This window comes from Dromiciops gliroides, chromosome 1 (assembly GCF_019393635.1).
Source record: "Dromiciops gliroides isolate mDroGli1 chromosome 1, mDroGli1.pri, whole genome shotgun sequence".
Classification (NCBI taxonomy): domain Eukaryota; kingdom Metazoa; phylum Chordata; class Mammalia; order Microbiotheria; family Microbiotheriidae; genus Dromiciops; species Dromiciops gliroides.
Genome location: NC_057861.1, coordinates 543287472 through 543311327, shown reverse-complemented (window position 1 = coordinate 543311327; position 23856 = coordinate 543287472). Strand labels below are relative to the sequence as shown.

General features: G+C 36.9%; 1 protein-coding gene across 2 annotated transcripts in view; it reads left to right on the top strand.

Moving 5' to 3' along the window:
* DAGLB (diacylglycerol lipase beta) overlaps nucleotides 1–23587 on the top strand; it is a 47363-nt gene extending 23776 nt beyond the window's left edge. For both annotated transcript variants that reach the window (XM_043979148.1, XM_043979149.1), the window contains exons 3-15: nucleotides 4691–4865; nucleotides 6430–6688; nucleotides 9480–9596; nucleotides 12280–12407; nucleotides 14147–14273; nucleotides 16110–16193; nucleotides 16824–16901; nucleotides 19334–19414; nucleotides 19563–19690; nucleotides 20709–20777; nucleotides 20877–20949; nucleotides 21495–21745; nucleotides 22030–23587. In XM_043979148.1, coding sequence (XP_043835083.1) covers nucleotides 4691–4865; nucleotides 6430–6688; nucleotides 9480–9596; nucleotides 12280–12407; nucleotides 14147–14273; nucleotides 16110–16193; nucleotides 16824–16901; nucleotides 19334–19414; nucleotides 19563–19690; nucleotides 20709–20777; nucleotides 20877–20949; nucleotides 21495–21745; nucleotides 22030–22228 — 1769 coding nt within the window. In that variant the 3' untranslated portion in view covers nucleotides 22229–23587. The remainder of the gene's footprint in view (nucleotides 1–4690; nucleotides 4866–6429; nucleotides 6689–9479; nucleotides 9597–12279; nucleotides 12408–14146; nucleotides 14274–16109; nucleotides 16194–16823; nucleotides 16902–19333; nucleotides 19415–19562; nucleotides 19691–20708; nucleotides 20778–20876; nucleotides 20950–21494; nucleotides 21746–22029) is intronic.
* The last annotated feature ends 269 nt before the right edge of the window (nucleotides 23588–23856 follow it).

The following is a 23856-nucleotide window of genomic DNA, read 5'->3' as shown; positions in this document are numbered from 1 at the left end:
ACTGTTATTTCCTAAGAATGCCAGTTAGGCTCTTTAGGAAACAATCTGTTTCCTGAACAGGTATTAGTCTCTGCTTCCCCCTAGTGGCTGGCAAGCCATACAGCAACATCTAGTTTGCTTGATTTTTGTATATTTATGTATACATATGTACATACATATACGCGTAGTCTGCATGCATCACTACAAGTGCAAGTCCATTATTCTAGGTGCTGGAGATAAAGAGAAAAAAGGACCTGTCATTAGAGAGCTTCCAGGATACAGCATATAAGTGGATAAGCAAATACAAAATAATTTAAGAAAGGAGCAGGAAAAGCTTCTCATAGAAAGTGGTACTGGAACTGAACCTTGATGGAAGCTGTGTATTATAAGAAGTAGAGGTGAGTAGGGAGTACATCGCAAGCATGGGGGACAGTCTTTGTAAAGCCACAGAAGCAAGAATGCCCAGTCTTGGAAACAACTAGTAGGCCATGGAAAGTAGAGAGTGTTAGGGTAATAATATGAAACATCTCTAAAGTTTGGTTGGGGCCAGATGGCTTGGTGGAATGTTACTTGGTGGAATACTCTACCACAGGTAGGGCACAAATAGTCCATGTGAACATTTGGTTTGGATTCTCTAAATTTGCATACCTTGCATTTCTTTTGAGCTACTTCAGTTCTGCTTTGCTCATTGAGCAACTTTTCTGATGAGGGTATGTATGCTATGCTGAGCAGTCCTGTGCATTACAGTTTTGCTTAACCACAACACACCCAAAAGGGACTCTCAAGTCAAATTTAGATTTCTAAATATTACTTCCTTCAGTGTTTCAACAAGTTGACTTTTAGTGTTTTTTACTTAAACAATGTTATGATTACAATATCACATAAGAAATGGTATATTGTCAAGTCATTGGTTCATGCAACCTGCTGTTTCTCATATTAAGGAATATTAAGGTCTTTGCCTTCCATAACGTTATCCTCAAAAAAGATGTACCCTCATTATGCCTAACTTACTTTTAATAACTTATTATGAACTTATCTAGGCTTTTTTTTCCCCATTTTTAACATTGTGGTATATAGTGTTATTGTGTATCTCTATATATGCATATACATGAAATATATATGTATATATAGTGTTTGTATGTATAAAAATTTGGAGTCAGGAAAAATAATTTCTTGTTTTGTTTTGTTTTGTTTTTTTGTGGGACAATGGGGGTTAAGTGACTTGCCCAGGGTCACACAGCTAGTAAGTGTCAAGTGTCTGAGGCCAGATTTGAACTCAGGTACTCCTGAATCCAGGGCTGGTGCTTTATCCACTGAGCTACCTAGCTGCCCGGGAAAAATCATTTCAAATGCTGGTTCTGCTGTTTACTACTTGTGTAACCTTGAACAACTCATTTAATCCTTCTTAGTGTCTTCACCTGTAAAATGAGGGAGTTGGATTAGATGACTTTTAGGGTTCCTGTTGATCTTAATTCATTATCCCTGGTATACTAATAGCATGTAGAGGGAGAACTAGGAAGAGAACAGTGATATTGAAGTTAAGGGAGCAGCGAAATTTGAAATATAACTGTAAAGTGATCTAACTTTTAAAAGAAAATGTAGGGGCAACTAAACTAGGTGGCACAGTGGATAAAGCATTGGCCTTGGATTCAGGAGGACCTGAGTTCAAATCTAGCCTCAGACACTTGACACTTAACCAGCCGTGTGACCCTGGGCAAGTCACTTAACCCTCATTGCCTTGCAAAAAACAAACAAAAACAAAATAAAAGAAAATGTAGTATAGTTAATTAGGAAAATATTTTCAATTCTGTCAAATAATTCTTTGTATTTTAGGTACTTAAACTTTGTTTCCTTTAAACTTACATTATTTGGCATATTTATTTCATTTGGATGGTCAATCAATAATTTATTAAGCATCTTTATGTACCAGGCACTGTGCTAAGTGCTGGGGATGCAAAAAGAGGCAAAATACAATGTTGTCCCCTGAAGAAGCTTACAGAGAGGCAGCATACAAACAAATATATACCAAGCAAGCTGTATAAAGGATAATTAATAGAATGAAGGCACTATCTAGAAGGTGAAATTTTAGTTGGGACTTAAAGCAAGCCAGGGAGGATAGTAATTGAATTGAAGTAGGGAGAGCATTCAAGGGTTGGGGGAGGAGAGAACGCTTGGATTTGGGAGATGGAATGTTCTGTTTGTGGTACAGCCAAGAGGCCAATGTCATTGGATTGAAGAGTATATGTTGGGAAGTAAAGAAGAAGACTGAAAGGTAGGAGGGGGCTACTTATGGAAGGGTTTTGAATGCCAAACAGAACATTTTGTAATTGCGCCTGAAGGTCATAGAAAGCTACTAGAGTTTATTGAGTAGGGAGGTGACATGATCTGACCTGAGTTTTAGGAAAACTACTTTAGGGACTGAATGAAGGATGCATTGGAGCAGAGAGAGACTTGAGGCCACTAGGAGACTACTGCAATAATCAAGGCATGACGTATTATAGGCCTATACAAGAGGGGTGTCGGTGTCAGGAGAGAAGGGGGCATATTCAAGAGTTACTGCAAAGGTGAAATCAACAGAGCTTGACAACAGATTGGATGGGGACGGGTGGGGGGACAGGGTTCGAGAGAGATATGGAGGAATACAGGATGATTCCTAGTTTGTGAGCCTGAGGGACTGGAGGGATGACATTGTTCTCCATGCTAATAGGGAACGTAGGAGGCAGAGAGGTTTTACAGGGAAGATAATGAGTTCTGTTAATTTTAACTGGACATCCAGTTAGAGATGTCTGAAATGCAGTTGGAGATGCAGGATTAGAAGTCAGCAGGGAGATTGGGGAAGGAAAGGTAGATTTGAGACTTATCAGTATTGAGATGGCAATTAAATCCATGAGAGCTGATGGGATCACTGACTGAAGTAGTATAGAGGGAGAAGAAAAGAGGACCCAGGACATAACCCTGAGGGACACCCACATTTAGAGAGTGTGATTTGGAAAAGGATCCAACAAAGGCAACAGAGGAGAAGATAGGTAGGAAAGCCAGGAGAGAAGAATATCAAAGCAGAAAGAATAAGCAAGTATCAGAGGCTGCAGAGAGGTCAAAGAGATTGAGGATTGACAGGAGGCCATTGGATTTGGCAACTAAGAGACCATTAGTAACTTTGGAGAGAGTAGTTTTGGTGAAATGATAAGGTTAGAAGCCATATTGTAAGGGGTTAAGAAGAAAATGAGAGAAAGTGGAGGCAGCCTTTGTAAACAGCCTTTTTAAGGAATTTAGCTACAAAGGGCAAAAGAGATATAAGACGAATTAAGTGGGGATGGAAGAGTGAGGGTTTTTTTTTTCTCCCCAGGATAGGGAAGGCATAAGCTTGTTTGTAGTAGGGAATGAGCCAGTAGAGAGAGACTGAAAATAAGTAAAAGAGTGGGAATGACAGAGGGGGCAGTCTCTTGGAGGAGATGGGATGTAATTGAATCATTTGAACAAGTAGAGTGGTTAGGCCACCTCATCATGTGATACAGGGTTGAAGGAGGAGAATGGCAGAAGGCACCAGAATAATAAGAGATAGGGAAGAGGGAAGAAGAGGGAGTCACAGTGAACAAACTCATTATTTTTTCTGTAAAACATTGAGGCAAGGTTCTCTGTTGAGAGAGTGGGGGGAAGGGAAGATTTGAGGAGGGATGAAAAGGTTTGAAAAAGCCACTGTGGAGAGCAGGATAATGATAAGTAAGGTGCAGTATAACTGTCTAGCAGTAATGAGGGACCAGTTGAGGTTGTGTAACAAAGTTGTAGTGGATCCAGTTGGCATCATATGTGTAGGAGTAAAGGTGATGAATGGATGAGTATTATAAAAATTTCCCAAACTGTTTGTGTTGGTATATATAAAAACAAAGTTCTGTAGACCACTAATGTAATTAATAATTGAATTGTTTTATAAAAAGAGGACAGGTAAGGCTTATGAGTAAAATGTTGGACAGTTTTAGAAACTGGCTAGAAGATGAGGATCACATTTGTTGATATTGAGAACTGTGTGACTGCAAGGGATTCCTCTTTCCTGGTGATTTTGACCCAGAGGCACTTTTTAAATTTAATTTTTTTTTTTTTTCAGTGAGGCAATTGGGGTTAAGTGACTTGCCCAGGGTCACATAGCTAGTAAGTGTTAAGTGTCTGAGGCTGGATTTGAACTCAGGTCCTCCTGACTCCAGGGCCGTTGCTCTATCCACTGCACCACCTAGCTGCCCCCAGAGGCACTTTTAAAAATATAGAACAAGTGTACTGGATGTCTCTAGCTTCTAAGGATTTTTTTTTTTTTTGCAACCATTTGGTACACATCACTTACTCATTTATCTATTACTGGTATGCAAATATTGATAGCCAGGGATTATCTTTTCTAAATTAGTTGTTGTATATGCTGATATGTATTTATATGTTTACATTTGTATAAAATATATTTTTTTAAATTAATAAAGTATTTTTTTCCCCGTTACATGTAAAGATAGTTATCAACTTTTGTTTATACAAGCTTTCCAATTTCAGATTTTTCTCCCTCCCTCCCCCCTCCCCTGGACAGCAGGTAATCTGATATAGGTTATATGTGTGTGTGTGTGTGTGTGTGTGTGTGTGTATACACACACACATAATAACATGTATAAAATATTTTAAGTGGTCTCTTTTGGAGTTGATCGAGTTAATTATTTAAACATTCTCTCTATTTCAGGAACCATTTGTAATCCTGGACCACGGAAATCTATGTCCAAGCTGGTTTATATTCGTCTAGCACTGTTTTTGCCAGAGATGGTCTGGGCTTCTCTGGGGGTAGCATGGATAGCAGACAGTGGTGTTCACTGTGATAAGACAGTTGTGAATGCCATAATTGCAACAGTCATTGTCAGGTGAGGTCCTTGATCTTCTATTTTTGTTTCTTTCTGGAAGAAACATATTTGAAACTTGGGTAAATGAGCCTTCCTGGTTAATATAGGCATTTAGTGCTGAGATTTTGTTAAATCACAGCTAGAAATAGGAACTTTAGTAAATTATAGAGTTCACAAAGAATTACTTGGTTTTAAAAGGTTCATGTGTTTGGATGTAGCATATGCAGGCCATTTTCCATTTATTAATATACTTTGTCCTCCTGCTTGCTTGTTTTCACTGGTTTTTTTTTGTTCCCTTATACCTTGATTTGTATGCCTTCTTTTCTCTTGTAAGAAGGGGGGAAAACAGAGCAATTATATAGTAAAGGCAGATACGCTAAGGTAGAAGACAAAAAACTGTCATATAATTGAGTATAATGGCTTAGAAATAGCACTGGGCTATATTAGAATTAATATTCAGTAGAAGTGTATTTCTGGGAGTAACTTCAAGATTAGCTGGTTTAATATCATTTTTTTTTTTTATTTAGTGAGGCAATTGGAGTTAAGTGACTTGCCCAGGGTCACAGAGCTAGTAAGTGTTAAGCGTCTGAGGCTGGATTTGAACTCAGGTCCTCCTAAATCCAGGGCCAGTGCTCTATCCACTGCGCCACCTAGCAGCCCCATCATTGTTGTTTTAAAGATTTCAAAAAATGTTCTGGGCATGGTGACTACTGGAGGAGGCTGAGGCTGTTGAACTTCCTGAATTGGGAAATCCTGAGATCCAAGAAGGCTAAAGGCAATCAGGTGTCTACTAAGTCCTACAGTGATATGTAGAGAAAGCCCCCCAAGAAAAGAGAGTCATTAAACTATCTAAAGGGCAAATCAGCTGAAATAGGAAAAATAAAGCAGGTTAAAGTTTACATGCTGATCAGTATTAATATCACCCCCTTGAATGGCCACTGCATTTCCATCCTAGGCAAAATAAGGAGACCCAGCTTCCCTCTTCCCCTTTTCCTGCCCCGCCCCTCCCCCCCCAAAAATAAAAAGATTTTGAAAAAAAGTCCAGCATTCCATAGCTAGTTAGTAGTAAGACGTATTGTACTGTTACCTTCTGAAGTGATCAAAGTAAATTATACTCAGTACCTTCTGTATTTTCAAGATATCTTATGAGATACCAGGTTAGTCTCTCTACTTGACTGTTCTATGCCTTATTTCTTTGTAAGGTGACTTAACCTAGGGCATACAGAGAGTCAGTAGTGGAATTAGAACCGAGAACAATCCTAAAATTGTGTACATGCTTAATCCATTGCTTTGTCCATTAGCACTTGGTTTCTGTCTGGAATTTTTTTGTTTGCTTTTACTTATCTTAGCTTTTGTTTTAAATTTGGTTCTGGTTAATGCAGTACTGATTTTTTCAATGTAATTACTTGCTTGCTTCACCACAGTTTCTAGAAAATATATCTTATTAAAGATTAATCTTTGCAGTTGGAGTCACCATGTGTATAAATCAAGTTTGAAGTATTTACTGCTAGGAGCAAAAGTGATAGGTTTCTTTATTTGAATGTAGGACTCATGGTCACCAAGCTTTTTCCTTTCTGTTTTGCAGTTGGATAATCATCGCTTCAACTGTGGTTACCATTATTATTGTCTTTGATCCACTTGGGGGGAAAATGTCTCCTTATTCTGCTTCCGGTACAGATCACCTGGATACTAACGATTCAAGCCAACTGTTCAATGGCCTCAAGACAGCAGCAAGAAGTGTGTGGGAAACCAGAATCAAGTTAATGTGCTGTTGCATTGGAAAAGATGACCACACTCGAGTTGCTTTTTCCAGTACGGCAGAGCTTTTCTCAACCTACTTTTCAGTAAGCTTGAAGGGATTTGATTTGTTCTTCTGTTTAACTAAATACTTCTTGTATTAAGAGCTGAACTCTGTGACATGAGCCATTTTTCTATTCATACCAAAAAACTCTTTGAGAATAATACTTTCTTTTTGGGAGAAATACTTCATTCAGCCTAATATAGGAACTGTAGGAAATGATTGACTTCAATAATACACAGTTTTCAAGTTTTATCACTTTTATGCAATAGGCTATCTTACCAGGAACAACTATTGATTCAATATAACTATAAGGTTTTGACCAAATTTTTTTATAGTATGACAACATATGGAAAGAGTATGGGATCAAATAACTAAGCATCTAATCCTTTATTTGCATACATGCATTCATTCAAGAAACAAGTTTCTTTTACTCTTATCCTCTACTCAACTATTTCTTTGTGAGAAGAATGACTTTCTTAGGGTCCCAAGACAGTAAAAGACAATCATGTGCTGCTTACTTTTTAACATCATATGATAAGAAAGAAAAATAGTATATTTTGAAAGAAAAGCTTGTGTTGGCTGTGGTAGTAGAGAATAAGGTTATTGTAAATTTTCCCAGAGCTATTTAGTGAGACATTTGGGCATATTTATTTTCTTTTCACATCAAACTTGCTTTTTATAATTTTGCATATTTTTTTTTCCCTGAGAAAAACCTAGCTACTATAGTCAGTATAAAGGAGATATCACTTCACATACATTTGTATTGATTGGGGAAGGGGAGGAAGGGGAGAAATTTCTCCAAAGATCACAGAGCAGCTGCCAGTAAACAGGGTTCTTATGTGTAATAATGATTCTACTGTGTTTAGATGATTCAGTGTTTATCCTGTAGCCTAACCACATGCAGTAGCCTTAGAAGCAGTGACTAAAGGAATCTATTTTCTTTCAATTTTTTTTTCTAACATTCATATTTTTGAGTTCCAAATTCTCTCTCTCCCACCTTCCCTCAAATGCCTCCCCCACCTATTGAGAAGAAAAGCAATATGATACCCATTATGCAGTGGTCATGCAGAACATATTTACATATTAGCCATATTTCAGGAAAAATAAATAAAGTGAAAAAAATGCTTTAATCTACATTCAGAGTTTATCAGTTCTCTGAAAGTTTTTCATTTAGAATTTCATTTCATTTCTGAGTAGTTTTTCATCTTGAGTCCTTTGGAATGGTCAGGGACTATTGTATTGATCAGAGTAGCTTTTATAGTTGATTATTGTTTCAATACTGCTGTTACTATATATATATAATGGTCTCCTGGTTCTGCCCACTTCTTTTTGCAACAATCACAAGTCTTCCAGGTTTTTCTGAAATCATCCCCTTTCTCATTTCTTATAGCACAATAGTATTCCATCACAACCACATAGTACAACTTACTCAACCATTCCCCAGTTGTATACTTTTTTTGGGGGTACACTTTCAGTTATTTCATTCAGCAAGTATTTTTTTTTTATGAGGCAATGGGTGTTAAGTGGCTTGCCCAGGGCCACATAGCTAGTAAGTGTCAGGTGTCTGAGGTCAAATTTGAACTCAGGTCCTCCTGATCCAGGGCTGGTGCTTTATCTACTGCACCACCTAGCTTTCCCCCTAAATACTTTTGTATAAGTAGGTCCTTTTCCTTTTCCTTTTATCTTTTTGGGATACAGACCTAGTAGTGGTATTGCTGCGTCAAAGGGTATGCACAGTTTTTGAACACTTTGGCCATAGTTCCACATTGTTCTCCTGAATGGTTGGACCAGTTCATAACTCTACCAACAGTGCATTAGTCCCATTTTTCCACATCTCCTCCAGCATTTATCTTTTTCCTTTTTTGTCATATTGGCCAATCTTACAGCTGTGAGGTAGATACCTCATAGTTTTAATTTGCATTTCTCAAATTATTAGTAATTTAGAATATTTTTTCATGAAATTGTTGATAACTGATTTCCTCTGAAAACTGTCTGATCATATTCTTTGACCATTTATCAATTGGAGAAAAGAATATTATTTTCTTAAGCAATATTCTTAAATTAAGGTTCCCATTTAGGCTGCAAGAGTTTGAATGCTTCTCTGTTCTAGAATTTGTAGTCCATTTCTCTTATTCTGCTATATGATGTTGCTTATTTGGCTGCAACAGAAAGTTTTATGTAGACAAGTAGTAGGAGATAAGCCTGGAAATATATGGTCAGTTTATATTACAGAGAGCTTTGAATGTTATGTTAGAAGTTCAGACTAGGCAATGGGGAACCATTGAGGGTGTATGATTAAGGGGTGCTTTCAGAATATTAATTTGGTGCTGTACAGGCTATGACAAAGTGGGGAGAGATGGGCATCAGGAAAACTAGGGTAAGATTAATTGTGCTGTTAGAGGTCCTAGAGTGTAGAAGTGATTTAGGGAATTTTGAATTATCTGTGTCTTTTCTTCAAGATAAAGGTCATCCTCAGACACGATCTGACACAAGGAGGAAAGCTTTTTAACATAGCTGTCAATGCTTTATGAGGAAAAGTTCATTTTATAGAAATTAACCTTGGACTCTATTTCTACCAAAGAAAGTCTTCTTTTATGTTGTTTGGGTTTGCATTTAGATTAAACTTGACAAGATGGCTACAAAGACGGCTAAATCGCTTGGCTATTAAATTAAAAATTAGGATATTTTCTATACTTGCCAGACATGAGAGTTGTAGATTTTTCTTAGGGGAGGACGAGTGGTATATAATTTTAAAATGTATAGTAATTTACAAGTGGATTTTAATGACCTATCCTTCAATTTTTATGCAAAACATTTTTATTCTGTTTATTCAGGACACTGATCTCGTGCCTAGTGATATAGCTGCAGGTCTAACTCTTCTCCATCAGCAGCAAGATAACAATAGAAAAGATCCTGAGGAAGTTGTATGCCATCCTCCAGTGGCCCCCCAGGTAAGTCTTCATTGCATGAAATGGCTTTGCAGAACAAAGTTGTAAATCTGCTAAGGTTTAATAGGGAATTATTTTTGCATTATTTTAAGAAGAAAATCAAAAGAATATCTTCTGTGTATGGGTTATTTTTTTTAATTAATTGACGTTTTCAACCTTTGTTTAAATAAGATTTCCAATTTCAAATTTTTCTCCCTCCCTCCCCCCTCCTCTAGAGAGCAGGTAATCTGATATATAACATTAAACATATTTCTGCATTAGTCATGTTATACCAGAAGAATCAGAGCAAGAAGGAAAAACCTCCAAAAAGAAAAACAGCAGCACCAAAAACAAAAGAGATAGTATGGTCCAATCAGCGTTATAGGTTATTTTTTAAAATTAAAGATGTTATTTTATACATTCATATATGTAGACATAGTCTTTGGCAGTTTAAGTAGAAATTTTTCAAAATAAAAATTAAATTTTTTACCTTCTATTGATTGCACATGGTTTGGAGCAATCCAAATTAAAGTGTTCTGATGTCACCCTAAATTCAGAAGTGAATGTTCACTGCGATGAGTGAAAGTGTTAAGAAAACTTATGTGGCAAAATAGCCATCTCTTTGATTTTGACAGCTAACAGAGAAATATCCCATTTTAACTCCCATTTAATAAGCTTCCTCCTGACATGTAGTTTGCCTCCTAGTAAAACACATTTCATGAAACCGTGTTTGCTTTATGTGCTTGTGATGTATTTTCCTTATTTGATGATGGCATAAGTTTTTCTCCATAGAAATTATTTTTTCCTTTTGAAAAAGAAAATTGCAGTTATCTTGCTCTTGTTAAGCAAGCTCAATGTTACATTTCACAGTCGTCAAAAAGTAAATGTAATTATTAAAATGACATCCTTCCTTGCCCTTCCCTTTTCATAATAAATTTGGGATAGAGGAGAAAAGCCTAAATTGCACTTTTGAAGAGGTCAAATTGGTTGTCATGTGGACTAAAGTCATATCTTCTTGAATCAGGCATAGTCCTATTCTGTTCCTCCATCTTTTCTCAGCATGCCTCAGTCATGCGTAATAGATAACTGGGAAAGTAGTTAGAACAGTGTGGATGACCCTGGTTTCATAAGCAAGAAGGTATGCTCTTGGGCCATTGTTACTTTTTTCACCTCAGCAGGTAACATTTGAGAGATTGTCACTAGTGGTACTCTAAGATGAATATGTTTCTTATGGAAGAGTTGGTATAATCTTAGTTAAAGGAAATGTAGTATAGTAGGAAAGACTGGGGGTAAGAGGGCCAGGGTTCTAGTTCCATCTCTACTTTAAGTTGTTTGACCTGCTTTCTAATTTGCTAAAAGAAGGGGCTAGACTAGATGGTTTCTAAGGTGTTTTTTTCTTTTTTTCTTTTCTTTTCTTTTTTTTTTTAGTGAGACAATTGGGGTTAAGTGACTTGGCCAGGGTCACACAGCTAGTAAGTGTTAAGTGTCTGAGGCCGGATTTGAACTCAGGTACTCCTGACTCCAGGGCCGATGCTCTATCCACTGCGCCACCTAGCTGCCCCAAGGTGTTTTTTTCTAACTTTAACATTATATCACTGGGATTTGAGTTAGTATCCTAAAAAGGCGGCAACATGCTTGCTTTTTAATTTTCTCTATGCAAAGTCATATTGCTTCCTTGGTTTATGGAATAGATATCAGCTAGCAAAGTTGGTTAGCTATGATTTTGGGGGTGGGAGCAGGGCAATGAGCGTTAAATGACTTGCCCAGGGTCACATAGCTAGTAAGTGTCAAGTGTCTGAGGCTGAATTTGAACTCAGGTACTCCTGAATCCAGGGCTAGTGCTTTATCCACTGTGCTATATCTAGCTTCCCCCAATGATAAATATTTCTGTAAAATGAATTCTGTCAGTTCTACCAATTGCATTGACTCCCATAACTCCAATGGAGGATTTTCACTTAGAAAATATTTTTTAATAGATGGGGTTGAACAGTTTTGAAATGAAGGGGTTAATGTAGTGGCCAGATTTAATATTATATTGGGGCAATTAGGTAGTAAAGTGGATAGAGAACTGGGCCTGGAGTCAGATGACCTGAGTTCAAATATGACTTCAGACATACTAGCTGTGTGACCCTGGGCAACTTATTTTAACTCATCTACTCTCTTCTTTCCCTCTCTGAGACATCAGTGATTTCTCACATCTTTGGTATCATCAGACTCTCTACTTAAAGCTCCTAGAACTTATCCCATTCTTGTACTTTAGTCTTGATGTAAATATAGCAAAAGAGCTAGTTTGTCATACCACCTTTTGAAAAATAAATTTTTTTATTGTTATCTTTTATTTTTTCCATCAACACAACTTCTTCCCTCTTCTAGAGAGTTATCTCACATAACAGATAATTTTTTTTTAAATCAAAAGAAGAATAAGGGGGGGAAATCAGCAAAAATATCAATACACAGGGTATCCTGAAAGTTTATTAAAGACTTAATACTGCACTGTATTGAAAAAGTCTGAGAAAAGTATTAGTCTCTGTCTGTTTGAGGACCACTTTGCAATACATTCATATCCTTTATGTATTTTTAGTTAGAGGTTGTTATAAAACTGTCATCGTGAAACTGTAGGGGTTTGATATCAGTCCCAGATCTCTGGTCTATTAGCATTTTCTGCATTTGACTGAACTAAATAGGCAATTTTTTTTTTCCCGTCTAGGAATCTGATTTGGATACAGAATTGGAAAATTGTCACCATTATGTGCATTTTGCAGCAGCTGCTTATGGGTGGCCTCTCTATATTTATACAAATCCATTCACAGGTTTCTGCAAAATTGGTGGTGATTGGTAGGTTAACATATTTTTGTCATTGTTGTTGTATCCAGCTCTGTGTGATCCCATTTGGAGTTTTCTTAGCAAAGATACTGGAGTGGTTTGTCATTTCCTTTTCCAGCTCATTTTGCAGATGAGGAACTGAGACAAACACGGTTAAGTGACTTGCCCAGGGTCACACAGCTAGAAAGTGAGGCCAGATTTGAATTCAGGTCTTGAGTCCCGGGCCAGTGGTTTATCTAGCTGCCCCCAGGTTATCATGTTCTGAGTAGCTAATTTCTGCTTTCCAGATGCAGCTAGCTATAATGATAATACATGTCCTTTTGTTATTTTTTTTAAGGTTTTTTTTTTATTTCCAGGCAAAAGCATCCAATAAGTAATAGCTCAGCTTTGTAAAATCACATTTGAATCAAAAGAGGGGCTAACTTTCTAATGATACAAATGTATCACATTATAGGCATCATTCCAAAAATTAATGACATTTTTGTACATTACTTTTTAAATTCACAATGCAAAAAACTATGCACAAACATAAAACAATATCATAGATTTAAAACATGAAATGCAAAATAAAACATATTGCCAGTCAAGTAGCATTAATCCAGTTGTATGCATTCTATACCAAAGCTTCTTAAACTGTGGGTCACAACCCCTTTTGGGGTCCTGTAACTGAATGTGGGGGGGGGTTGCTAAAAATTTGATAGCAATAAAAGGTTTATATATATATATATATTTTTTTTTTAATATCCCTGGGAGCATGTAAAAAATTCTCGGGTAACAAGGGGTCACAAGTAGAAGAAGTTTAAGAAGTCCCATTCTATGCTAGTTGTATTTGGAAACTAGTATGGAGTAATGATCCCTTTTGCTCTTAAAGCAGCAAAGGTATGGCACCAACAGTTACCATTCAGAGAACAGATCAACTATGATGTGAATAATAATTTTACCCAATTTATCAAGCCAAATTTAAATCTGAATTTTAAATTGCTCAAGTTTAAAGTTTGCTTGCTATGTAAATCCAGCTACTTTCCCACATTCACAAGAATACCAGAATCTGGGAAATCAAGCTTGGAAATCATGAGAAATATCAAAATTAATTTCTGCTGCTGAGGAAGAAATAAACATTTCTCAAACTGGAGTTCCTAACTTTACAAGGATAGTAGAATTTATATTTTCCTCTTATCTCAGTGAGGTCTAAAACTTCCTCATATTTTCTGCATTACTTTGCAAAATCCTGGGAGTTTCTTTTGGGCCAGTTCTGGAGATTCTGATATCTGTCAAAGATGAAGATATTGTATGGTTCCTGCTTAAGTGAAAAATCACTAGTTCTATTTTCCTGCTGTTGGGGAATTAAAATTAGGTTGCCTTTTAAAAATTATCTATTTTCAAGAGCACGTTTATGTTCTTCTCATTGCCTTTTTCACCTTTTTTTTTTTAAAGTGAGGCAATTGGGGTTAAGTGACTTGCCCAGGGTCACACAGCTAGTAAGTGTTAAGTGTCTGAGGCTGAATTTGAACTCAGGTACTCCTGACTCCAGGGCCAGTGCTCTATCCACTGCGCCACCTAGCTGCCCCTTCACCTTTTATTCTTAAATAATAATTGCTTTCATCTTCTGAAAGCTCTCATACATGCTAGCCAAACTTCTGGAAACTGTAAACTGCAGGGTTTTTGCTTTCCTAGGCACTGACATTGAAGTTATTTTCTTGATTTGTAACTCAGATTGCCCTAATAACTTTATTTTTAACCTGTTTTCTTAGTTGCAGAAACAGAACAGCAGAATATGAATTTGTTGGAGGTGATCATCTCAATTGTCATTTTGGATCCATCCTGCAGACAACTGGGCTACAGTATAGGGATTTCATTCACATAAGCTTTCATGATAAGGTAGGCTAACAAAACCCTGTGCTTATTTTTCTATAAAGTTTAAAATAAGACGGAACAAAAGAAGACACCAAATGCACAAATATCTTGTCTACCCCTTTCTTTAACAATCTTCACTTGGACCTGGCTGTCCCCTGAACATATAATCCTAAATTCCATCCTTTTCATTGCCAATCTCCTGAAAAGCATTATCTCTATTCACTTTTCATCTCTATTCCATATCCTTTCATCTCCCCCCTTCCAACCCTATGGCTAAGTCACTTAATATCTCTGGCCTTGTTTCCTCATCTTAAAATGAAGTGGTTGTACTAGATGATCCCTAGGGTCCTTTTCAGTTCTACATTTATGATCCTTGTAAATTAGCTTCTGACTCCATTGAAAGAACCCTTTCCAAGCTCACTGATATTCTCTAAATCCATTGATTTATTTTCAGTTTTTATCTTACTTGATCTCTTGTTTTTGACATTATTGACCATCTCCTTTTCTTTGATGCTCTCTTTGCCTTTTTTACTTTGTGACACTGCTTTCCTAGTTCTTGTTTCTGTCTGACTGTTCCTTCTCACTTTTGCATCATTTATTTTTTGTCGTCTTAGTGTGGGTGTCCCATAGAGGTTTTTCCTGAGCCCTCTCCTCTTCTCTCATTTGTATTCTTTCTCAGCAAGCTTATTGCTTCTTTTGGATCAAGCATCATCTCCATGCATGACTCCCAGATCTATATATCTAGCTCTCCTGAGCTCTAGTCCCACATCATTAGGTGCATATTGCACATTTCCTTCTAGATGTTCTGTGGACAAATAAAACTCATTATCTTTTCTCCTAAACCTTCTCCTCTTCCAAACTTCCTAATTCCTTTTAAGAACACCACTATCTTCCTAGTCACCCAGGCTTGTAACCTTAGAGTAATCCAAGACTCTTCCCTTTCCCTCACCAGCCTCTTTGCATTTCCAGTCAGTTACAAACTACTGTTGATTTTTAACCACAACATCTCTTGTATCCATTTCCTTTTCTCTTCTCATGTGTCCACCAACCTAATTCATACTCTTTCTTGGACTGCTTTAATTCCTTCTTTTTTTTTTTTTTAAAGTGAGGCAATTGGGGTTAAGTGACTTGCCCAGGGTCATACAGCTAGTTAAGTATTAAGTGTCTGAGGCCGGATTTGAACTCAGGTACTCCTGACTCCAGGACCGGTGCTCTATTCACTGTGCCATCTAGCTGCCCCTTTAATTCCTTCTTAATTGTTCTCCTGTATTGTTTCTTCCCTCAAGCCATTATCTCATGTTAGTCCTCTGCTTAGAAACCTTCAGTAGCTCTTTTTTGCCTCTAGGATAAAATAAACTCCTCAGCCTCTTAAGGCCTTCTACAGCTTGCTTCCCACTTTCCTATCCAGCCTTATTTTCGTACTATTTTCCTCTAAAACTGATATGTTCCAACCATATTGGACGACTTGTTAGCTGTTCCCCAAATGTGGTATTCCATTTCCCACCTCTGTACATTTTCACAAGCAGTGCTTTATATATGGAATGCATTCCTCCTCCACCTCCACATTCTCACCTCTGAGAATAATTTTCTTCCTCCTGAATTCAGTGCAGGTGCTGGCTCCTCCATGAAGCGTTCCCTGTTGTCCCAAGTGTTTTCTTCCTCTTTCTTTTGTCTTACTCTACACGCGTCTGTCTCCTTCAATAGACTGTATAAGCTTCTTTGAGAGCAAGAATCCGTTGTGTCTTTGTAACAATGCCTTGCACGGAATAAATGCTTAATGGTTACTTATTGAACTGAATTTAATATTAAGCCTCTAATGTTTCTTCAGTTGAACATTTATATATTTTTTTTGCCCCTCAGGTGTTTGAACTTCCTTTTTTAGTTGCTTTGGATCATAGGAAAGAAACTATTGTTGTAGCTGTAAGAGGAACCATGTCTCTTCAGGTAATAAGCTTCATTGATGTCTTGGATCTGGGAGTGAGAGCATGGAAGGTGAAGGGTAATTTTCAGTGTGATAAAATGTGGTAAGCTAATGATGTTATAAGGCTCTTTTCTTGTAGGGCTGGAGAGAAAGGGGATGTTTTCTTAGTGTGAAAGGGTAGTGGGGGACTCAGGAAAACTTTGGGGAATTAAAGCAAGAAAATGAATTGTGTACTCAGGGAACATGGGATAAATTGTTGCATTTTAACTGAAAGGTGATGGTAATGTAGGTGAAAGTTCATCTGGTCTCCCTAAGTAGAATATAAACCCTTTGAGGCAGGGGCAGTATCTTGAACATTTCTTCTATCCCCTATAATAGCATTTGGTTTCTGTATTCTTTTTACTGGTGGGGTTTTTTTTATTTTGTTTTTTATTTTTTATACCTTATGTTAAATTGCTCTAATAAATTATAACATCAAAGGCTTCAACATTTTGCCTTCCTTGAGGACACATTACATTTACATGCTTATTGTACAAAAGATTGGTTTTTTACTAGTCTTTACTTTAGTATTGAGGTGTTTATGCAAGTAACTCACTATAAACCTGGCTGTCACAGGTCTGAGTTGCATTTCTTTCAATGTGTTTTCTCTACAGGACATCCTCACTGATCTGTCAGCTGAGAGTGAGAGCCTGAATTTAGAATGTGAGGTGCAAGATTGTTTTGCACATAAGGTATATGCATTGTGATTTGTGGTCTGCCATATCTCTCCCATTAAAGAGATACTCAAAAGGTCAGTTTATGTAAGAATACTTGCCTCCAGCCCAAGGGGTTTTGGCTAAATTCAAATCCCCTCCTAAGGGAATGGGCAACTACCTAGAGGTTAAGTCAGTTTTGAATTGGGCAGGGTGGAAGATGTACACAGAGGAGCCACATCTTTGGTGGTATGTTCTGCTGACTAGAGGAATACAACATTTTATGTAGTCAATGAAAGTTACACATTTTGATGAAAATAGGGTCCTAGTCAGTTGTTCAGAATTATAAGATAGAAACTTGGATAAACTACAGTAGACTTCAACTGACCCAGTTTTTGGTTCTTTATTGCAAAATATGTTTTCAATTTGATTGACAGCTAACTTATTTTGGAAATCTTATAATTTAGAGTTAAAAGAAAAAAAAGTTTTCCTTTGAGTTATTTCAAATCCTTTAAAATGTAATTTAATTGCAAAAGGGAATACAACTGCTGGTAATAAGAAGGATCAAGAAAAATTATAACTGAAGTGCAGTGCCTTGATGCTTAAATTAGCACTGACAGTATTTAATGTCTATCAACATATTGCTTCTTTTCCTTAACTAGTAAACTGCATTGATGTTTTTGAGTCTGAAAAGGTCCATTTTTCTTTTTCTTTAACCTTTTGAGAACTTATTGATGCTGAAATTTGTTTTTTTGTTTGTTTGTTTTGTTTTTTAGTGAGGCAGTTGGGGTTAAGTTACTTGCCCAGGGTCACACAGCTAGTAAGTGTTGAGTGTCTGAGGCCGGATTTGAACTCAGATACTCCTGACAGGGCCGGTGCTCTATCCACTGCGCCACCTAGCTGCCCCTGATGCTGAAATTTGTGAAAGACTGGAATCCCAATCTCCTGGGTATTTACATGTACCAAAAAAAAAAAAAAATGGAAAGAAATTTTAAATCAAGCTTATACATACTATAGCAAAGATATTTACTAAAATGCATGCAAAGATAGTCTGTTCACCTAATAAAGAAAACTTTTGGATGCCAAGTCCTTGAGGTGCTTTGGCTTCAATTGTTAATTTCTTATTGTTTTGGATCTTTAACTAAAGGCATTACCTTTTTTTTATGAACTTGATAAACATGGCCCAACCCACATTTCCTCATAGAAAGAACAGTAAAAGAGGATTGTATACAAAACTTATGTATAGCTTAGCTTTTTAAAGTATTTATTAAATTTAACATAGTAGTTCCATCTTACCCTGCTTGTCCATGTACATGTCTGAAGTGCCTTCTGATCTCTTCTGTGTATTTTAAATGTTTTATTGATAACTTTTTTCCTTCACTATGATTACCCCCCTTACACCTTCCTACAGCTTTCCTCTTTCTTAAAATAAAAGCCTTTTTTGGTAACGAATAAGTGAAATCAAGCAAAACAAATTTATACATTCATTTGTGGCTGAGAAAGTGTACCTCCATTCCATCACCGAGTGGGATGCATGCTTCATCAGCAGCCTTCTGGAGTTAGGATTGGTTGTTGAAGTGATCAGAGTTCTTAAAATTTTCAGTTATTTGCCTTTACATTATTGTAGTCAGATAAATTATTCTCCTGATCTGCACATTTCACTCTGCAGTAGTTTATAAGTCGAGTTCCTCTGAATGTCCCTTTTGTCATTTTTTTTACACCACAAAAATAATCCATTACATTAATACACTATAATTTGTTCTGCCATTCCCCACTTGATGGACACCCAGTTATTTTTCAGCTCTTTGCCACAGAGGTGTTACTATAAATTTTTTTTTAATGTGAGTTGATGTTGATGCTCAAGAGTATATAGGTCACATCTGGAAACATAGAATTTTCTGGTTGTCACTGGAAGTACACATCTCTTAGATCCAATAGCCTTGTGTTTACTTAAGAGGTGATTCTTTTTTTTTTTAGTGCCTGGAATTATAAATTATAAAGCTATAAAACCATAAGAGTTGAAAGGACCTTAGAAGTCATCTACCCCAACCTCAAATTCTGTGCAAGAATTCCCTTTACAACATCTCAAGTCTGCTTTAACACTTCCTGTGAAAAGGAGCCCATTTCCTTATTGGAGAGCTCTAATTTATTACAAAGACCTTATTCAAAGTGAATCTCCCCTCTCCTACCTTCTTACTGGTTTTAGTCTTTCTCTCTTGCCAGTACACAGAAGGCGCTTAATAAATGTTGTGACTGTTGATTGACTTAGAACACGATATTTTCATTTTACTTCAAGGTTCCATTTCTAGTGTTTGTTTTCGTGTGTGTGTGTATAGCAACTGAGAAGATGAGGACAGAGGGTTAATAGGCCAGCTATGGGATGGATTTGATTACATGCTTTTAAACATCAAATCAGCTGAATCTTCCTCCTTTGGGGATTATAAACTTTTCTTCCCTCTCTGAATTTCTAGGGGATTTCTCAGGCTGCCAGATACGTTTACCAAAGACTGATCAACGATGGAATATTGAGTCAAGCATTCAGCATTGCACCTGTGAGGTTTATTTTTAATACCAGATTTCATTGCACTCTGCTTTGGTGCTAAGTCTTTTGATCATAAATGTTTTGTTGTAGTAAAATTGTGCATGTTAGCTGTTCACTAAGATTCTGCCTTTTTTTTTTTTTTTTTGGTGTGTCTGTAGGAATACCAACTTGTTGTAGTAGGTCACAGCTTGGGAGCAGGAGCAGCTTCTTTATTAACCATCATGCTCAAAAATTCCTATCCAGAAGTCAAGTGTTATGCCTTTTCTCCCCCCAGGGGACTGCTAAGGTAATTGCCTGATTTCTTAAATGTCAAGACAGAATAGTTGCTATAATCATACTAAGGTGGCATCTTTTACCCTTGGCCTTCACACCCAGTGTGACAATTGGATTTAAAAAAGGGAACTTGGAGGCAGCTAGGTGGCACAGTGGATAAAGCACCAGCCCTGGATTCAGGAGGACCTGAGTTCAAATCTGATCTCAGACACTTGATATTTACTAGCTGTGTGACCTTGGGCAAGTCATTTAACCCTCATTTCCTCCCCTCCCCCCCAAAACAAGTCACAATACAAAAGGGAAATTGTAGTTGGGATGAGGGAATTTAAATAGACCTCAGTTCTGACCATACAGTTCATCTCTTAATAACAGATGAAATTAGGATGAGTTAAATTATAATTTTGTTAAGGAAGATGAAAATAATTGTAGATGTCATCTCTTCAAAATAAATAAATTCTGCTCTGGGTTTTTAATTAATTTGACGGGATATTTAGTTAAGAAATTATATGGGGCAGCTAGATGGCACAGTGGATAAAGCACTGGCCCTGAATTCAGGAGTACCTGAGTTCAAATCCAGCCTCAGACACTTAACACTTACTAGCTGTGTGACCCTGGGCAAGTCACTTAACCCCAATTGCCTCACCAAAAAAAAAAAAAATTATTTTTCATTATTGTTGTTGCCAAATAATATATTGCATCAGGCACTGCATGTTATTGAAGAATAATTCAGGAGGCCTAATTACTTCATAGTCTTATAGATGAAAACGTTAACTCAGATGGTTAAATTGGAAGAATTCCTTAGAGGGAGATTCTACATTTGCTTTTTCAGTATTGTTGACGTTATATATTGATTTATTGAAATATGATCAATATATTGTTTAAGCTGTAGTATTTCTTACTTTTAGAAGCTAGCCATCTTCTCTAGTTTTTATAGAAACTGAAATCTCAATGACCTTGTAAAGTTTGCAAAATCTTAGGTAGGATATAGTAGGCAGAATGCAACTAACTTTATTTGTGCATTTTTTTTAAAGCAAATCCCTTTCTGAATATTCCAAAAGCTTTATTGTATCACTTGTTCTTGGAAAGGATGTTATTCCAAGGTAAGGCTACTGACTGGTTTACAATTACATGAATACCTCTGGACCTAGGATTTTATAGAGCTGAGCTTCAGAGTTATTTTAATTTTCTTTGCCTAACAGGTTAAGTGTGACCAACTTGGAAGATTTGAAGAGAAGAATACTGAGAGTGATAGCTCATTGTAATAAACCTAAGGTAATTTGGTAATGTGACTTTTAAATCCTTCCTCAATTCTCCAACAGGCATCATTTTTAGCCTAGATATAATGGTATATGGAGGTGTTAGAGGGAAGTTTTCAGCTTAAAATGGAAAGATTTTTCTAATGGTCTTGAAAAATCCTTCCTTTCAGTGAACTAAAAGCCATTTTCATTGATATTCATTTGACTGTACTCATCTAGAAAATGAATGGGTTGGACTACATAACCTTTAAGACCCCTTCTAGCTGTTAGTAGTCTATGATTGTATCAGAATTATTTACTTGACTCTTTTTTGCCTGGTGTTTAGAGTAGCATGTCCCCAGGAAAGTGCTGAAATTAGGTGAAATGAATCAAGTATCACAACTAGAAATGATTGGTATGGATTGACTTTGGTTCATTTGTATGTTTTTCCTTTTCTGAAATCACTTAGCCATGTATTAGCCTTGTGTTATTGTAGGATCCAGAGTCTTCAAAAGCTTTCATATAACACGACATAAATACTAAGGTCTTACCTAGTAATATCTCTCCTGTTTTATAATCCAGTATAAGATCCTGTTGCGTGGGTGTTGGTATGAACTGTTTGGAGGAGATCCAGATAACTTCCCAACAGAATTGGAAGGTGGAAACCAGGCAGACCTGACTCAGCCTCTGCTGGGAGAGCAAAGTCTGTTCATACATGGATCACCTTCATACAATGTTTTTGATGAATCTCCTAGAGAATCCCCAACTAGGTATCCTCATCTTTATCCTCCTGGAAGAATTATCCACCTTGTTGAGGATGACAACTCAGGGAAGTGAGTATAGAAAGCAGCTTAATGAAAACATTAATTAATATGATATGTATGAATATACAAAATAATGAAAGCATATTCCACAGTTACACTGGTGGGAGAGAGGCAGATGGTTTTAATATAACTGGTAAATGGTATCAGTATGTGCTCTACTTGTTATAAACACACAGCCTTCCTATATTGTTTCCTCACAAAGACCCAGGTTTTCAAGATTTGTTTTTGTTTTGAGGTTAGGTCAAGTTGTGTTTGCATTTGTTGAGAGCTTATTTTGTTTTTCTTATTTTCAGGTCTTGTTGCTGTTCTACTTCCAGATATAGTGCAAGGTGGGCAACCGAAGCAGAATTCAACAAAATTCTTATAGGCCCCAAAATGTTAACAGACCACATGCCAGACATCCTCATTAGAGCCTTAGATAGTGTAGTCTCTGAAAGAGCAACCTGTATTTCTTGTCCAGCACAAGGAGATTTTAATACTAATATAGCATGACCATAGCTATTGGAAAACAGTATTTTTCATCATATTTTGGATACTCCAGGGACAACTGACTTATTTGTACTTGAATAATTTATGAAGAAACTAGAGATTGGATTTTCATCACTTGTGATTTTGAAACTGCTCTATGAAGAAACCTGTTTGAGGAAGGGTGACTATTGGAATGAACCTTAATGACATTTTTAACAGAATCGGGTTATAAGAGGAGAAGGCACTGGGAGTAAGATAGAAACTAAGCAACTCCAGACATGAAAGTAATCTCAGAAGAGCCTATAGGTAACTATTTTTGGAGACTTAAAGAAGGATGTGGCCGCTTTCTCTGCCAGCCATGGAATAAATTGCTTCTCTCCAATAACCAACTTGGAAGGGGCTCATAATTGTGGCTGAAACTTAGAGCAAGAAGTAGAGGTTGGTATTCTTATTATCATATTTAACAGCCATTTTTTAAGTCACAAAATGTATCTGCAGGGATTAATTACCTCAAATACAACCCCTTAACAAGCAAGGCCTGTACTATCTCAGAAGTTTAAATTTATTTGATCCTTTTTCCCCAGGTTTCCAAATATGCAATACATTTTTTTAATCATGGGTTCTCCTAACTCAGTCATGAAAAGGACAAAAAAAATTTCTCCATAGGGACATGTTAAAAGTTTCAATAAAAAAGTTATCCTCAGGGAGAGGTGAGGCAAAATACTGTCATTAACCCCTTAGATAGACATTGAACTCTCTACATAGAGAACTCTTACTGGGAATCCTTTTGCTGAGTCCCCCTTGCCACAGACTTCTTAAGTGGAACTCTCCCCCTAAAGCTGTGGGAGAGCAGGAAGGGAGGTAGTGCGATGGGCAGGGAATGCTGCTCCCTCATTGTTCACTTTACGACGTCAGCCATCTTTGGGAGCCTTTTCTACGTTATTTGGACTTGGTTTCCACTTTTAGGGCTCTCCGCAATATCAACACAATTGATATTTTTTTCGACCCTTCCTTCACTTACAACTCTTTTGTAGTCAGCTGATGTATCTTTCCCCGCCTCTTTGGAGGCCCAAAAAGAAGGCACTTATATGTATTATCTCAGTACTCACACAATGATGGATGCACTTTTCTATGGAATTTGTTTCCAAGAAGTTAGAACTGATGTTGTACTTCGTGATCCAAAAGCAATCATGTTTTGCACGTGTTTATACTGTGCTATTGTAAATAGAAATAAAGTCTTAAGAATTTTTGTGAACATGATAATATCTTCAAAAGCAGACTAGAAATGGGGCAGAGGCTCTAGAGTGTTCCAGAAGGACAGTGTTTCTTATTGCAGTTTATCATCCTTATCCTACCTTTTGCTGCTTGATCCTGAAGTAAAAGTTTTGCTCTTTATGACTGTATTATTTTTTAAATTAATTTATTTATTTTAGTTTTCAACATTTGTTTAGATAAGATTTCAAATTTCAAATTTTTCTCCCTCCCAGACGGCAGCCAATCTGATATAGGTTTTTATACACACACACACATACACATATAACATCATGTTACACGAGAAGAATCGGAGCAAAAAGAAAAACCTCAAAAAGGAAAAACAACAGCACCAAAAACAAAAGAAATAGTATGGTCCAATCAGCGTCCATATTCCACAG